The 17,422-nt window shown below is 41.1% G+C and overlaps 1 protein-coding gene across 3 annotated transcripts in view; it reads left to right on the forward strand.

The window, feature by feature from the left end:
- Positions 1 to 253: 253 nt before the first annotated feature.
- The window catches only part of RANBP9 (RAN binding protein 9), a 42,995-nt gene continuing 25,826 nt past the window's right edge, over positions 254 to 17,422 (forward strand). For 2 of the 3 annotated variants that reach the window (XM_082317998.1, XM_082317999.1), the window contains exons 1-2: positions 255 to 817; positions 9,283 to 9,394. In XM_082317998.1, the coding sequence (XP_082174124.1) occupies positions 355 to 817; positions 9,283 to 9,394 (575 nt within the window). In that variant the 5' untranslated portion in view covers positions 255 to 354. Of the gene's footprint in view, positions 818 to 9,282; positions 9,395 to 17,422 lie in introns of all 3 variants that reach the window. The other variant, XM_082318000.1, reaches the window with a different exon arrangement.

A 17,422-nucleotide genomic window follows, 5' to 3' on the forward strand; every position in this document is an offset into this window, starting at 1 on the left:
CGGCGCGCGCTCTCCGCCCGCCTCGCTTCCGCCCGGCGCGCGGCGCCGCTCCTCTCCCCGCCTCACTCGCTCCCGCCGCCCGCGGCTCCCTCGGCCCGGCCCGGCCCGGCCCGGCCCCGCCGCAACCCCCGCTCCCATCGGGCAGCCCCGGGGGCCGCCGCCGCCGTCGTCATCGCCCCCCCCACCCCGCCCCCTTCCGAGACGCTCCGGTTGGGGGTGACCCGCCGGCCAGACCCGCCGGCGGCCGCCTCGCTCCGCAGCGCCCGGGCCTGCCCGTCGCTCCGCCCCGGGCCCGTCCGGTGACAGTCGCGACCGCGGGAGGTGCTGGCGGCGGAGGAGGAGGCCGGAGCCGGGATGTCCGGGCAACAGCAACAACAGCCGCCGCCGCCGCAGCTCCCCTTGGCGGCCGCCGCTCCCCCGCCGGCGCCGGGGATCCCCTCTGCCGCCGCCGCCGCCAACCCCGGCCCCGCACCGGCCGCCGCGCTCCTGCTCCACCCGCCGCCGCCGCCGGCCACCGCTGCGCCGCCGCCACCCGCCGCCGCCGGCAGCGGGCCCGCGGCCACGGGGGGCGGCGGTACCGGCGCGGCGCTGGGCCTGTCGGCGGGGAGCGGCGGCGGCGCCGGCACCAGCGCCCCGGCGCCGTTCCCGCACGGCGACCCGGCCCTGAACGAGCAGGAGAAGGAGCTGAAGCGGCGGCTGAAGAGGCTCTACCCGGCCGTGGACGAGCAGGAGACGCCGTTGCCCCGCTCCTGGAGCCCGAAGGACAAATTCAGTTACATCGGCCTCTCCCAGAACAACCTGCGGGTACACTACAAAGGTGAGGGCCGGCCCGGGCCGCCGCGACCCCCCCTGCCCCGGCGGAGCGCGGGGGCCCTCCCGGGCCCGGGGGCTGGGGGCCGGGGAGCAGCGGCCCGACCCCTCCGTCGGGCAGTGGGCGCAGGAGCAACAATAACAGGAAATAACACACGCTCCGCTCCCTCTTTCTTCTCCTCCTCTGCTTTCTGATCCCCGAAATGGCCCGCAGCGTGCAGAGAAGGGTCTTGTTTTTCCTGATCTCAGCTTTATTTTTCTCTCCTTTCCCCTCCCCCCTCCCCCCCCGTTTCTGTCGCGATGCGGGGGGGGGGGGGGGGAGAGGCCGCCCCCGCCTCCTTATGCTTCGGGAGTGGGCATTATGTAAACTCCGAGACTTCCTCCCTGGATTCAGGTATCACCAGAAGGTTTGGGTCTGAGGCAGGAGAATAAAGGGGAATCGGCATGACGTGTCCTGTTTATGGTAATAAGCAAGAAAAGAAGTGGCTTTTTTTTTTTCTCTCTCTCGAGAAGAGCAAGGGTTAAATGGAGTTAAGAGCAGCAAGCGTTAAGCTATTAAACACGGAAATGACGGGAGGGGACAGCACAGAGAAAAACACGGTTTATTTTTGAACTGTGAAAAATGGCATTAAAGTCACTGGTAATAGTCTTGCCTAACTATTGTACGGACTACAGAGTGATTTGAGAGAAGCAGTGACAATAGGACTTACGTTAATAAAGGTGACTTTATAACTTTCTGCCTAGATGTTTCATAGTTAAAGTTACTGGTTTTCAAAGAAAAGGTAAAAATCAGAGTATGCGTTTGTATAAATCAACAAGAGGCAACAGAAGAAAAACTTGGGTTGATTGTTATGAAATGTCATAAAAGCTGGAAACATAAGCATACACTCTGACCTGAAAAAACAGACACATCTGGTGTTCTAGGCCCAAGTCCTAAAGTAGAAGTGTTGTGGATTCAAAGCCACTTCTGAGTTGGCTGTGAAGAACTGGATCTTTTGTCAGTCTGTAGTCAAATGAACGGAATGGGAGGGGAAAAAAAACAACCTTGCAATTACCCTTTCTCAGAGTTTACAGTGGAGAAATTCAAGTGAAATCTCGATAAACATGTTACTGTTTAATCGGAGGAGGAAAACGGCAACACAAACACATGGCAGGATTTGGCTGCCATGAAAGGATTAAATGTACTCTCAGGGACTTTTTTTTTTTTTTTTTAATAGAGACTTTATTATTACATACAAAATACTCTGTTAAAATGCTAAGTTTAATGCACCATACAAAGATAATAAAGGAGGTTGATGACTATAGAGCAGGTTTCTGGGAGGCACTGAGTAATTTAAGGACATGTTATTTAATACTCGACTCTGAATTTCCTGGCTTTTGTTCAGTGTTTTATGACCTTGTATTTTTAGAAGCATTTTGTATTTTCTGGTGCTTAGTGGTGGCGGGTTGTTTTTTTTTTTCTTATAAGATGATCATAGCTTTATGGCCATCAAGTCCTTCTGCTGGTTTGTTTTGCTTTGACCAACTCTTTTTACTCATGAACTAGAATTTAGAGATGGAACCTCTCTGGTCTGTCAGTGTAACTGTAGAAGTATATTTTCAAGCTTTCTTTGTGCCATTCCTGTTTTTCCTCACTTCTCTCCTTTACCTTAGTGTTAAAAAAAGAATTTCATTACCTCAAAGAAATTACAAGAGGCTCAGCATGTTTCTGAAGTGTAGGTAACAGGAAATACTGTGGGTACTCTACCAGAAGTCATAAAGCACAGTTAGTAGGTTATAATAATAAAATAGCTTTACTCTAGCTCTTAAATAATAGTAAGTGATGAAGGTTGAAGAGTTCCTAGATTAGCCCAGAGGACTGTGAAAAGGAAAGGTGCCAATATAACATGTATACACTTTTCTTTCTCCTCACTACAAATGGGAGTGAGTGGCCTCTTAAGTGGCCCATCTTTTCTCCTGGTAATTTAATGAAGGTGGCTATTAGGGCAGCCCCACGTATATGTTACCAGCCTGGCACCTGGAGTTGCTAACTGGGCTAAGGAATGAATGGTATCAGGGCATTCCTACCTGAGAACTGGGGAAAAAAGCACTGAAACATCTGCTGCCTTTTCTCCCTCCTGGATCCTTCAGACCTAAAAATACAATAAAAGGGAAGAAAATGGGGAGGTTCAGTGTGGAGAATAAGGGAAGATGGCAGGTAAGAATGTGCTTAGCCCTGTGAAATGTTGTTTCTGCAAATGAGTTGCAAATAGAGGTCTCAAAGCATTCCAAATATCTTCTTGTGGAATAGTGGCACTTCCAGCGCTTCTGAAGTTATCTAAGTAGTTGTGGAAGAATGGTAGACGTTTTTGTTGAAAGGAAATTTGAATCACACGTGAATAAAGATCTGTTGTATTCTTGACCAAAATACTCAGGGAAGGGAGAGAAGACAGATCTGCCCAAAGAAGCCAGTAATCAAAAGCAATTCTTACTATTTTCTGTTACTGTAGTATAGGTACCTTGTACACTTAAGCCTTCTCTGCTGCCTCTGTAGATTTCTGGCCATAGAATGTTTTTTCTGGAGTAATTTCCTCCTGTCTGTGACTGATAGGAGGCAGAAAGTGGTAACATCAGTGCTCTCCTTCAACCCTGGATGTGTTGGGGATACTTGCCTCTGAAAAAATGGGTGGGGTGGAATAATCAGAGCAAAAGCTTTCGAAGTAATTTTTTTGTAGAACTAGCTTCATAATTTCAATGTGCTGATGTATTGTGAGCAGTGATATTTTTGTTTCATTGGTTTGTGAGAGGAATGATGGTCCTTTCTATGTAATTTTGAAGATTCCTTTCATTTTCTTGCATACCAGTGGACAACTTGTATGGAAACATGAGCTGCAGGAGATGCCTCTTTCTACCCACTGCAGCTGTGATGCTTTGTGTACTGCATTTCTGGACCTGAAGCTTTTTGCAAGCATCCTAGAGAGTGCTTAAAAATCAAAACTGCCACAAAACCAGCCATTGATCAAGCGGTGGAGGTTTAAAGAAATGAGTACAGTCTAGCATCAGGATAACAGCTCTTTAAATTTTGTTGGGGGTCAACAAAACCCAAGGGTCAGTGCTCTTTTATGTCATCTCTCAGAATCATAGTGTTACTTAAAAAGGAAAACATATACATGGGGAGGTGGTTAAAGGGAAGATGCATTGACTGTGGTGGTGTTTACCAGAACAGGGTAATTTTGTTCCCCCGTGAGCTATTCTGGTATACTTTTACAAATTCTGACTCTTGATTAGGAAGCTTTGTCAAAATCTGGATATGAAACACATACACGTTGGCATTAGTGTTACTGTAATATATTAAAGACTACACCCAAGGGTATTTTTGTTTTTTAGATGGACAGACGTACATTTCTGTGTTGCTGCCAGTTAGCTGAGCAAGCTCATAGAAAGCTAACACTGTCCTAGTGACTGTTGTTTGCAGTGTATCTGTGTAAGGGAGACATGAAAAGCAGTATCAGAAAAAAATTTGTCATTTCACTTAATTGTAATATGAACAGCTCTGAGCTGTAGGTAAGTGGTAAAGAAAGCATAAGGGTTCAGGCAAGTGTACACCACATGTAAAGCAGTTACCACACAAAATATGTAGCTACTAAGGTAAGACATTTTTAAAAATATTTCTACATATTTCTAAACTGTTCAGAATTAACACATGGATCTTGTTGAAAAACAGGGATTTCATAAATGCTGTATGTAATATGAACGTTCCACTGGACAGACAAGTTCAGTTTCCAGCAGATAATAATCTGTGCTATGTAGTATAAGGAGGTAAAAATACAGACTCAACACAGATTGCAACCATGAAAGAAACTATATACAGAATTAGGTAAACAGACTTAATCATCAGTGCTAAAATCATGGAAAGTCCTGTAGTAACTTCACTTAAGTTAGTCTTGTGACGATTGTCCAAAAAAAGCTGAGGAAAGTTATGCAATTTTGAGAAAGCTGCCATTGCGTGAACTTTTTCTAATGTATCGCAGGCCAGGAAATCTTAGCCAGACGTTTATTTACAATGCAGTTGCCTTTGAACTGTCTCTAGTGCCAAACTAAAGAAAAAAAAAATTATTTTTCAGTGCAAACTATGCATCCCAATTTCTATAACAAACATAAGAGGATTCTGTAGTAATAGTTCTGTGTTGTCATTCAGTGATACAAGGATGGTGTCAATTTTTCTGGCAGAAAACACTTGAAGTACATTCAGTACAGTACAGTATGCCTGTTTTGGACACCTTTGTAGCTCTGAGATGTCTTGCTTTTTTAAACTGGGGAAAAAATTGAAGTAAAATCAGTAATTTGCACGTCTGTCTCTTTTTCTTCTCTCAGTGAAACTTTCCTAATGAACTCAACAGAAGATTAGGCCTTGATTATTTTATTTTTGGCAGTGTGAGCAAGTCATTGAACCACCTGTTGGAAATAACTGCAGTTCAGCTTATGTAAACTTCATTTAAGGATTTAAACTGTATAAACATGTTTGCTTTTGTCTAGGTAGACACTTCCATAGACTTCTTTTGGACTATTTGGTGCATATGCATTACACACTTAGATTTAGGTTCAAAGATTATACTTCTGAAAGCTGAAATGGCTTCTTCAAATATAGTTTTATCTGAATTGGCTTTTTTCAAGTAGATGGAATTTAAATTAAGATTAATTTCAATTTAATTTGCTAAAGGACTGATGATACTACTTTTAGTAAAAATCATCAGTGTGAATGACTGCTTGAAAAATAAAATAAAGCTTTATTCCTTAAGCATGGCCGACTCATGGTTGTTAAGCACTTTTAATGAAAGCCCAATCAAAAACAATTCTGGTAATTGAACTTACCTATGATCTGGCTTACAGTGCAAAGTTCAAGCTTTGCACACCTGTTTTCCCTTCTCTGCCACAATGCATCTGTTTGCAGAATTCTCTTTTTAATGCTGAAAATGATTAATTTTTAGTGTTAAATAATACATACTTTAAAAGTATCCTTTTAAATACTTCAACTGTAGCTTGCAACTGTGAAAGAGTCTGTTTTAGGGAACACAGGGCAGCGTTCATATGATCTGCTTCAGGCGTTTGGAGCCTTCAATTCAGAAGTTCAGAGCTGGATGTCGAAGTTCGTTTTTATTCACAAGTAAGGAAATGGGGATTCAGGTTACCAGAGAACGTGGCAGCAGTATATAATGTCAGGCTAATGGGCCACTCAGCTCAGTGTCCCATCAGTGACAGTGGCCATAAGTCAGTGCCTACAGAAAAATCTAAAAACATGTTGGGCTTACATGGTGTATCTGTGTTTTCCCCTCTCGGTTTCCAGCCATTTTAAGCTGAAGGACATCCTGAGCTGAAGGCAGTTTCTTAGTTATTTTCTGTTCTAGAAGCTTGCCCAGCATGCACTTAAACACTAGCATCTATAATATCCTATTTTGCAGTTCAACTACCTGCTCTGTAAAGAGCCTCTTTCTTGTTTTAAAGCTGGCTGCTAACTAGTACCTCTTGACTCCTCGTGTCATCCAGCGTAGCTTGGTAGTACTGGAAGTCTGCACTAGCATGTTGAGACAGTGTAGAGGTATTTGGAATATTTGAAAGTAGTTAACCACTTGATGCTGTTGAATTTGCTGTTAGAAATAATAACTGTATGTAACTACAAATAAAAGCAGCATACTCAAGTAGTAAAATGGGATTCATAGGAGATTATCTTAAAAGGACAGCAGTTCTAAATTTAGGGTGTCTTCTGTTTTAATGGGATGAAAGTAGTTTTGGGCACTGACTTCCCCAAGCGTGTTGCTTCACCACATGAAGTGTTTGGCAATACTGGTAAGGTATCCTGTTACTTCTGCCCTGGTGTCGACCTCTTATTTGCAGTGTGACAGCTGTGTGTGGCTGTGTTGTGAACTGGATCAGGGAACTGATCTGCTGCTTAAAAAAAATCTGGTAGGTTTCTTCAAGCCCGATCAGCTAATCAATCTGTTTCGTGGTATGTCCTTGCAAATAGCTGCCTGGATTGGGGAGGGGGTGGGAGAAGGGGACTAGTTTCAGGAAGAGGTGCTAAGAATACCTTAAATTGGTATTGTTTCCAAACACTTAGATTGTGATTTCACAAAACAAAGTCTGCTGGGTAATAGATGTACATTTTCAATAATATTTGGCTAGTTCCTCCTACTTTAGTCTTCTATGTGGAAGACTTGCCCAAATAAGGACACTGACTCAGACTGAAACTACACAGATTGTCAAGTGCATAGAGTAACCAAGGGAACTCTTTGCAGTCTATTTTAAAGTAAAAACCTAAGGACATTTAAAAAGAAAGTATCTTTCCTTCCTCCCACTCCCCCCTCTAACTAATGCATCATTTAATCAGGGCTATCTGAATTTAAGGGACCTCTCAGGAGCTTAATGTTCTGCCCATAAAGTTTTGGGTGCCTTTTAGGTGAAGGATTTCTGCATACTTAGAAATGATAATGTAATTTACAGTAGCTAAATAGTGAGCTACCAGCACTTGAAAACCAAGCAGACCTATGGACGCTCCAAGGTTACGTACTTGGTTATTACCTTGGTTGGCACAGCCTGAGGAGATAACTTAAAAGTGGTGAACAATGAAACACGCATGCTGTCTTGCATATGGAGGAGTAAATTACTGTTTTCTCCTCACATGAGACTTCTGAAAACAACATGCAGAAGGTAGGTAATAAGTTTAATATTGTAAAACCCATGAGGTGATCAAAGGATCTTTATATAAAACGTTTAGTAATGACGTGTTGAAGTGAGCAATGCATTTGCACCCAGAAAAGTAAGATAGTTGGATAGTTGCCTTAAGGTAGTAACACACTGAGGTGAACTAGTTACGTGAGAAAAACTCTGTAGGTTAAACCTAATCTCAAGGAGTGAAGAATTCGTGCTGTGCTTAGCAAAGTTTTGGATGCAAACGTGGCCATGGTGAAATGGAGAGTTCTCCTTGGCTGAGTATATGCCATTTGGTAAGAGATGGTTGGTGCTAGCTCTACAGGCAGATAAGCATTTACTGTTTTATCAACATTTACACTAGAGGGCTCTGTGGGTAGAGGTTCAGTAGTGTATGTCAGCTGTGCCTGCCTGATCTTTCTGGCTGGCTATGCCGTTACTTTCCTGCAGTTTCTTCCTTGCTGTATGACCTGGCTGGCTGCATAAGAGACATGATTAATCTGTGCCTGAGCAGTAATTCCAGTGTTAATGCCACTGGAAGGAATGGGGGGTTTTTTGGTTGGTTTTTTTGTTGTTGTTGTTTTTTGGTTTTGGGTTTGTTGGGTGGTGGTTTTTTTTGGCATATGCAGACCAATTGCTATGCAGGTGTAGTAGGCCTCCATGACTGGACTGGAGATGACAGCTGGAGTGCTGCAGCCCAAGTGATTCGTACAGCACACTCAAAACCATCGTCTGCTTTCATCATGCCTCAGATCCACACAGAGACTGGGCATGGGATCTGCGTGAATTATTCTTAGAGCAATGACAATCTGTTCCTGGTTGCCATCTTATTGAAATACCTCTTGCCAGGATCCAATATACTTTCCACCTTGCTCTCTCTGTTTTTTTTTTTTTTTAAATTTTTTTAAACTATGTCCTGTGACCCTGTGTGTGACTTTCACAAAATAATTGAGGGATTTCGGTGTGCCTGGGAGAGTCTGAGCTTGCTTGAACAGGTTGCTGCTAAAACAAGCCATCTGGCCAAAAGCCTGCTTCCAAGTTGCCTTTGGAGCAAAGGGCTGTGAAGAGGGTGACACATTGAGAAGAGTTAGTCTTAGTGGAGTGCAAGTGGCTCTTGGGTTTAGGTTGAAAATCCCTAGAGTAGACAAGAGCTGGCATTGGGCATTCTTCTTGTGGCAGAGCTGATAGAGAGTGAGCCTTAAAAAGGAGTAGCAGCTGCATTAGCTCAGTTGCAGGCTGTAGCGCTTAATGCTGTTCTGAAATAACATTCAGAACATGGAAATGAATTATGAGTCGTACATTCTATGTAATGACTGATGTTTATTCTGAAGGACATTAGAATTAAAGTATCTTAAAAAAACTTGAAGATGTAGAAGCACTAGGCATTAAACTCTGTTATGTCATGTTTCAGTCTAGAAAAATGAATAAGCCCTGTGCGTTTGAGAAATCATACAGTTCTTTCAAACCCAGGTGGGCTTTTGTCAATTACGTTACTTACTGTGGTGAAACTTTTTTCTAGCTTCCCTTCAAATAATTGTAGAACCTTTTAGAGTCGTATATCCAGAACTTCTCATGGCATGCTTAGAAGCAGTGCAGGTGCCTGCAATGACAACTTAGTGTTGGAAGACAATATTCTAGCATAAAAATGATGCTGATTAGAATATTGTATATTGTTTGCCCATTACATAAGCCTTCTGTTTTGAGCAGTTAGTTTGTATGCTTTTGAGTCATCTTCTGCAATTATCTAAAATACATTTTTGTTGTGTTTTGAATGCAATTGTTTTTCAGGTCATGGAAAAACTCCAAAAGATGCTGCTTCTGTACGAGCTACACATCCTATACCTGCAGCCTGTGGCATATACTATTTCGAAGTTAAAATTGTCAGCAAGGGAAGAGATGGGTAAGCGTTGAGTCCATTATTAATTAATTATTACTTGAAATACTGTCTCACAAATCAGTGTACACAATAAGTACCATAACAGCATCTCTTGTTTTTTCTTGACAGAAAAGTTAGCATTTGAATGACTATACTTTGACCCTGCTTTTACCTTTAAAGGTGTTGGGTTTTGACTATATGGCTTTACAGACTTTTATGTAATTTTTAGGAAGTCTTTAGGGTGTGCAGCAGACCAGCTTACCTCCTTGGTGCAGTCTTTTCATGGGTGTCGTATCAATTTTAAAACGGAAAGTTATTCTTAAGGCTACTTGTTGGTGACCAGTAATAAGAATAAAGGGGAATGTTCTGAATAGGTGCCTGGGAATTTGTCACCCTATGGAAAGAACAAGAGTTGATGAGTGAGTGCAGCGGCTGCTTCCCAGAATCCATCTGAATTATGAATCTGTTGAAGCACAGGTGATACCATGCTTTTAAGTCTACTGAGGCAGATAGAATCTCACCTGGGAAAGTCCTGAAGTGCTAATGAAATCTTTGCTAGACCACTTGAATTCTTTTCATCTTTCACTGCTTTTGGTGGAGGGTGTGTTTTAATCCCAAGGCATTGATTATGCTGCCTATGTAGGAGTACATAAGCAATACTTCTTTCCTACATCCTGTAGTATGTATTGTGGTTCTACTTCAAGGTTCTAGTCAGGATTTTGAATGTCCTTGTCCTAGGTACTGTACAAGCATGTTGCAGATGCTGGTGTCATGTTGTGAAAATAAATCTTGAGAGAAAAGAACTGTGTCGTAGCTCTCTGGATGAAGTTCAGTACCTTTGTCTTTCCTTTGTCTGTCTTGCTGCTGTTTCTCTCTTTCATTTTCCCAGTGTTCTGTAAGCCTTCTGTAAGTCAGAAACAGTATTCAAACTTTTTTGTTTTGCTTATAGTGTTGTATAGACATATTTTGAAAGAATAGCCTCTCAGTACTGCTGCTGCCTTGTAGGGGCATTTATGAGTTTGTTATCAGTTCTGTTCCCAAAAGTTATCCCTGAGAGATTTCTTTGCTATGAAAAACTTATGTCTGTAGTTCCTTTTGTCATACTATGAAGACCTAATTATTTTTAAATTGAGATGATAGAAATTAGTGTTTCAAGTAATGTTTTGCTATCAATTTTAGGAACACCTTTTGTGGTTTGGGTTTTTTTTTTTTGTTATTTTTCTTAAACATTTTTAAAAATTGCCCTGCCTGCTTAGTTTGGAAGCTAGCTTTTTTGAAGTGATGACTTTCAAAAAGTGGCCGTGTGTGGGGATGTCATTTTACATAGCTCCTCTAACACTTTACCTTAGACCTCCTTGTGTTGCTTTTTAGGAATTTCTAATTCAGTAGGCCACTCAGGGCAATCCTACAAGAGTAGAAAACACCTTTGAGTAAAGTGTTTCAAGGTTTTGTAATTTAAATGGTTATTTATGAGGTGTACATAGCTAAGACTTGTGAAGTTGCCTGCTGAGATTGCTTAAAAAATGGAGGGGTACTTTTTTCAGTTAATGATAATATATACTTCCATGTCCTTGCTTCAGCCTTGTGACCTTTTTTTAGTGTCCCTTTATGAAACATTAGCTGCATAATGAGCTGAGATGTTCATTTTTTTCATTGTATAAGACAGTATGGATGCTGAGGAATACTGTGCACAGAGCCAAAGCCAAATCTAGCTTAGCTGATAAAGAGCAGGAGTTGACATGCGGAGCCTCACTGGATGTAATGTGTGTATCTCTAGACCCTGTTTTCGGGTCCAAGAGGTCTTTGACTAGATGCAGTGTGAATCTCTTACGGTTCAATGTTGTGCTGCATTCAAACTAATAAATTCTTCTGTAATAAGTAAACTGGGGAATTAAATGCAGAGATATATAAGTAGGTCTATAGAAACCAGTTTGCGTCTGATAGGGTTTATTATTCTTTCTCAATGCCTGTTGTGTTTCACATGGCTTGCTCCAGTATTTTTCTTCTTTACTTGGTGTCTGGTAATGGGAACAGAGTTCAGGAAGACCGTATCTGTAGAGGACCAGCATGTAACTAACAGGGTCAATTAGTTAAAATGCCTTACTGTTGCATAAGCATCTATTCTCAAGGCCTGAGCCTGGCTGTGGAAGCACAACAGCTGTATTTTACAGTACTGTTTAAAATAAATCCTAGACTACCCGAGGCAACTCAGATATCTATCTGCAAGCTGAAGTATAGCTTTCAACTTTCATAAATGTCAATGGATAATTTAATGGTGTTTATTTGGAGTTCCCTTTGGTAGTAATCTTTACTACTTATATTTATTTTTTTTAATAAACTCAGCTTAAAGTATTTAGTCTATGTACTATGTTAATGGGCAAGTCTAGCAGCATTCTTGCTTGTGTGCTCTACTTAGCATGACTTGCCTCAAATCATCAAAAACCTTTACTAAAAACCTAGCCTAGGAGATTTATTTTTTGTGCTGCTGTAGTGCTTGATGGCACTGCTGCTGGAATATGATCTCGCGTATCTCAGAGTTGCTGGGCAATCACAAAGATTATTCTCCTCCTCTGAAGGAGCACAGCCCTTTTTAGTATAGGGCATGGATATGGCATGGCTTCCGGTATAGCTTGTTGTAGCTGGCTGTGTGCGAGAACAGCATTAGTTTTGTGACGCTAACGACCTAGGTCATTAAATTCTTTACGTATTTGTGGGGGGTAACAGTCTTGAGTAGGAATTTGAAGCTGGATAATACATTAAATTTGCAGGTGTTCATGATGGTCAGCTTCTAGGCATTATGGACACATAGAAGAAAGCACGAAAGCAGGCTTACTAGGAAGTAAGAAATGGGTATGGAGGGTGGTGTTGCAGAGCAGATGAAGAGTGAAGTTGCTTTTTGATACCTCAGTGGGGGGTGATAGGGCCATGCAGCAACTGACAGTAACAGATGAGAAAAAGGGAAGTGAGAATTCAGGTTAATAAAAGCAATAAGGTTGAAATATCATTCAAACAAAAACTGTCTTGGTGTTTGTATAGTTGTGCAGGTTTTGGCTGGGATAGAGTTAATGTTCTTCATAGTAGCTAGTATGGGGCTATGTTTTGGGTTTGTGCTGAAAATAGTGTTGATAACACAGGGGTGTTTTAGTTACTGCTGAGCAGTGCTTACACAGAGCCAAGGCCTTTTGTGCTTCTCACACCACCGCACCAGCGAGGGGGCAGGGGGGTGCACAAGCAGCTGGGAGGGGACACAGCGGGGACAGCTGACCCCAGCTGACCAAAGGGATATCCCACACCGTATGGTGTCATGCTCAGCATATACAGCTGGGGGAAGAAGGAAGGGGGGGACGTTCAGAGTGATGGCGTTTGTCTTCCCAAGTAACCATTAGACATGATGGAGCCCTGCTTTCCTGGAGATGGCTGAAAGCCTGCCTGCCAGTGGGAAGTAGTGAATGAATGCCTTGTTTTGGTTTGCTTGTGTGCACGGCTTTTGCTTTACCTATTAAACTGTTTTTATCTCAACCCATGAGTTTTCTCATTTTTACTCTTGTGATTCTCTCCCCCATCCCATGGGGGGCGAGTGAGCGAGCAGCTGTGTGGGGCTTAATTGCTGGCTGGGGTTAAACCACGACAGCAGTGTTTGGTACGAAGAGTCCGAAGATCTTTTATGTGCTGCTACAGTACAGATATGTGAAATAATTATCTTAAGTATTTTTAAATTCTTGTTAAAAGTGCTAACTGGCTGTCATGTTACTCTGTAAATATTTTCTGTTGTTCTTTGTTTCTTCAGTTTTCTTTCTTAATTTTATGTTTCTTGCAGTCTCAGGACCTCTATTTATTTGCATTCTCCTTTTATACTCTCTTGCTTTTGTTTTGGTTGGCTTCATGTGGAACATTGTGGACAGTGACATGAGCGATTGGAGATGATAACAGTAGATGAGTAATGGGTGTAAGTATGGGGAACAGTACCAAGGTGATGATTAGAAAGCATGGTAGGAAGGAGAGTATTAGCTGCACTAAATTATATCTGCATCTCTGTTGAAATCTCCAGTTAATTTAAAAATAAATAAATACATATATGTGTCACTTAACGCAAAGTATTGCAGCAAGTACTGTCAAAAATTCTGATGTAGTTGGGGAAGCTAAACATAGTTCTACACTTTAAGTTAAACCTTTGTAAGTTCTTAACACAGCCCTCACTTGTAATTGATCTATCAGAGAAGCGGAAGTAATGTATGTAGTTTTTGTTCTGTACTTTCTTAATACAGTGCTGAAGGGAGTGAGATAGGCATGGCATTGCCTTTTCCATACAACTCTGGTTTTAGTTTCATCTAAATTTCTAGAATAGGAGCTTAATTAAAGCAAACTACATTGGCGGTATAGGAATGGGATTGAACAAGAGTGTGCTAAGTCCTATGGATCTGTTCTTCTGATTTGGAGATGTAAGCCTTAGTCTCTAAATCTGTTCTAATGCTATACTGTCCCCTCACTTTCCAAAAATGACCGCCATGGTGGCCATTCTCTTAGCTAGGTAGGTATATCCAAATGAAACTTTTTCCAGTCTCTCTCAAATCTTGATTTCAGTTTTCTTATGCTGCTTTTTACTAAGTTCAGGTGTGGTACTCTTCTACATGTTTAGGTCCTCTCGCTTTGTGTAGAGTGGTAACGCATCTGCCTTACAGCCCTGCAGTTAATATTTTATTTCAGATACCAGTTAACATTTCCCTCTTTTACACAACTGAAGATACTTGCATGATACTGTCATAGTTTATGTAAACTACAAGTCCGATGGCTTTGCACTGTTGCCGTGGGTATCCTTCTTTACCGGTGAAGAGTTGTCTGTAATCTCTCTCGGCTGAGAGTCTGTGAGCTTTGCTTTAGCCTCAGGTTGCACTCTTCGGCATTTCATACTGGACGTAAGCATACGCCGGTTCCGCTTTCCAAGGGGCTGTTTCAAGGGTATCCACTGGCCACCTGGCTTTCAGAAGCAAACTGCCTTCCATTATTTTATGTTATGAACAGCTTATGTGTGTATGATTTACTGAGTGATCATGCATTTCTACATGAATTTCAGTCTTAGGCTTGTTGGTTCTTGTAACGTATCTCTTCATTTCCAGTCAGGGCAATGGTTTTTGGATGTTTGCAATTCTTAACTATAAACTGTAGCTTGAAGACTTTGCGGTGGTTTGGCCATGAGAAGAAGCGATCTCTGAACACTCACTGAGTTCACTTCCCTTGTCCCAGTTTGTGACTGTTTGTGTCAGCTTCATGGCAAACCTGATGGGGTAGCTCATTCTCCAAAAGCCGACCTCGAGAGTGAGTTAGTTTTTAGCCAGGTTTATTCCCCAGTATGGCTGTTCGTATCGCTTCATGAGTAGCTATGGTAGCAAAAGAGAGGGGAACTTGAGGCAGAAATGAGCATCTGGGCCCAGGAGGGTGGGAATGCTACTTTTGGTCATGGTAGCAGCTTATGCCCACTTAATTTTAGTTTGAATACAGCTTTTTTGTTTTTTAAATCTTTCACGAGGAGAGATTTTTTTTCGTCTGTTTCTTTCCCAGGGAAAACAAACTTTTGGGGAAAATGCCTTTATCCTCGGTGTCTTGAATTTCTGTCCATCTTATTCATTGATTTGTAAATACAGTTACTAGCAGTGGGCAAAGGACAGTAATGCCGTTTACTTCTAGACAGCCTTTCGTGCTTTTAGAACAGCTGAGGAAGATGTATGCTTAAAATGCAAAAATCCTCTAAGCAGATGTGCTATTTTTTTAAAAGAATGAAAACAAGAATTGGAAGTGGTAAGCCATCTAGAAGAAAAAATGAAAACTCAAGTTTAGAAAGGCTTTAGTCTTCTAGCACACAGCACTTAGCTTACACTTCTGTGAGCATGGTTGTTTAGTCTGTGGTGTGGTTGTACTGATGCAGATCTTCATGGGCATGCTTTATATTTTATGTGTTCTGCTAAATGTTCTGCACTAAAATAAAATGTTACTACAGCAACTCATGCAAGTAATCAGTATATTTTTGGTAAAGCAGTGTTAATAAGGCTTTAGACACCTGTTGGATTATGGCTGGTTTTTAACACTGGCCATACAATCAGTCATCTGTTGTTTTGGCAGTATCTTGTAGTATGTGTTCTGTATGTGATGAAGTGGGTGAAGAAATCAAAAAAGGAAAAACTATCCAAACCAAAAATACCATGAGAATTAAGTTTGAGTTTTCGTGACACCCATGCCTATGGTTTAGCCTGAGCTGTTTTAGTGCGTTTGAGTGATGTTTGTGAAATACAAGTGCTTTTTTGTCTTCTAGAGCCATGTATGTGTAACTCTTTAAACAGAAAACATACTTTTTTTGTTGCAAATTGTTTCTGTTGCAGTAAGTTGGCTTTTCCTTTAGCATCCAGTATACCCATCATCTTGTTCGCAACAAAAGTGTAAACCAATAAACAAAATATAGAACGTTGTCAGTTGCTGTTTTGTTTGTATTTGTTTCGTACACTACTAATCTCATGTAAAAACTTGGTGCAGTCTTAAGACTTATGTTTACAGTTTTGATATGTCCCCAGCAGTTATTTGTTACAATAACAGGCATTTGTTACAACAATGTGCAAACTACACTCAGTCTCTATTTACATACAAGTGTATCTTTTGGCATTATTAGCAGAGTACTTGTGTATGAGTAGAATCTGATAAAGTCTGAAGTAGCTTTCTTGCATTAGTGTCTTCCTTTGAATTGTAGCAGCTGCAAGAAGAGATTGGATCATGAATCAGCAAGTGTTTCTTTTCTTAAACTGTAGCAGTAATTCATTTTTTACCTGAGTGTATGAGACCAGACATTTGGCAGAACTGAACAGCAACTAAATGTGTAAGAGGATTATTCTGAGATTTGTGTTTAACTGGTCAGGAATATGTGGAACTAGAACAAGAGAGTTTTATTTCCTTGTTAATGTTTTCTAAAATGAAGATTTCTAATTTAAAAAGAAAGTCAAGAGAATATATTTGGTTTCTTGGTTCCTGCTTCTTGCAAAATCTTTTAAGTTCGTTCTTTCTTGTGAGGTTCATTCGCATAAATATAGCGTATAGATGATAATCTTACTGCAGCCCAGACTTATGTTATATTATGGTCTATGCAACTATTCTTCTCTGACAGTATGGTCCCCAAAAAAGGCTTTGGTGTTTAGGGAGAAGTGTCACAAGACAAAATTGTGCAGCCTCAGAAAGTGAGAGGGATGTCAGTAAGTGAGAATCTTCCTAGGAACATTATAGGAATCACAAGGAAAATGTTACAGGAATAACAGTTTCAAGCACTATGCAAGATGACTGCCTGGCTCTTTTTGTTTTTTCCTCTCTATGTAGAACTGGATTAATCTGAAACCTGGGTTTATCATGTTTCCTTGGAAACATTCCATAAAATTAAACTTGTTTTCAATTTGAAATGAAAGGCTCAAACTGTCTATGGCATATTTTGAAACATTTAAATAGAGAAAAATTTAACAGCTCATTTCTTATTGTGATTGTGCAGACAATAAGATTCTTGGATTAGCATATTCCTACAAAATTTTAATGCAGAATAACTATATTAAAGATGAAATTTAGATACCTTTTTAGTGTGCTGTATTTCTGACTTTATAGTACAGTGTCAGTGAAGACAGTGTAGAAAAACTGTAGAACATTATTCAAACTTTTTACGTCCTTGCAAGTCAGTTGTGAAGGCCCTTTAGAAGATCATTTAGTCTTAAAATTCTTAGATGTTGCAGTTTTTTCTACTTGTACCCTTTTCTGAGATACAAACTTGATAGTAAAACAAACTGCACTTGTTGTATAGCCTACGTTTTTTTTCAGTGTTAATTCTACTTTTCTTAGTGGTCAATGCATTTGAAATATTGGGATGTTTTCGGTTGCCTTATTTATGGGTGTAAACATCTGTTAGTGCTTGGACTTGGGTTCTTTATGGATATTACGGTAACTTAGGTTTTAACACCATATGGTTGAAGTTTCTTTCGTTAGATGTATAACATGTCGGTGATGAGATACCAGGTTGATTATTTACTTTCATCA

Source organism: Platalea leucorodia (assembly GCF_965183815.1).
Source record: "Platalea leucorodia genome assembly, chromosome: 1".
NCBI classification, from domain to species: domain Eukaryota; kingdom Metazoa; phylum Chordata; class Aves; order Pelecaniformes; family Threskiornithidae; genus Platalea; species Platalea leucorodia.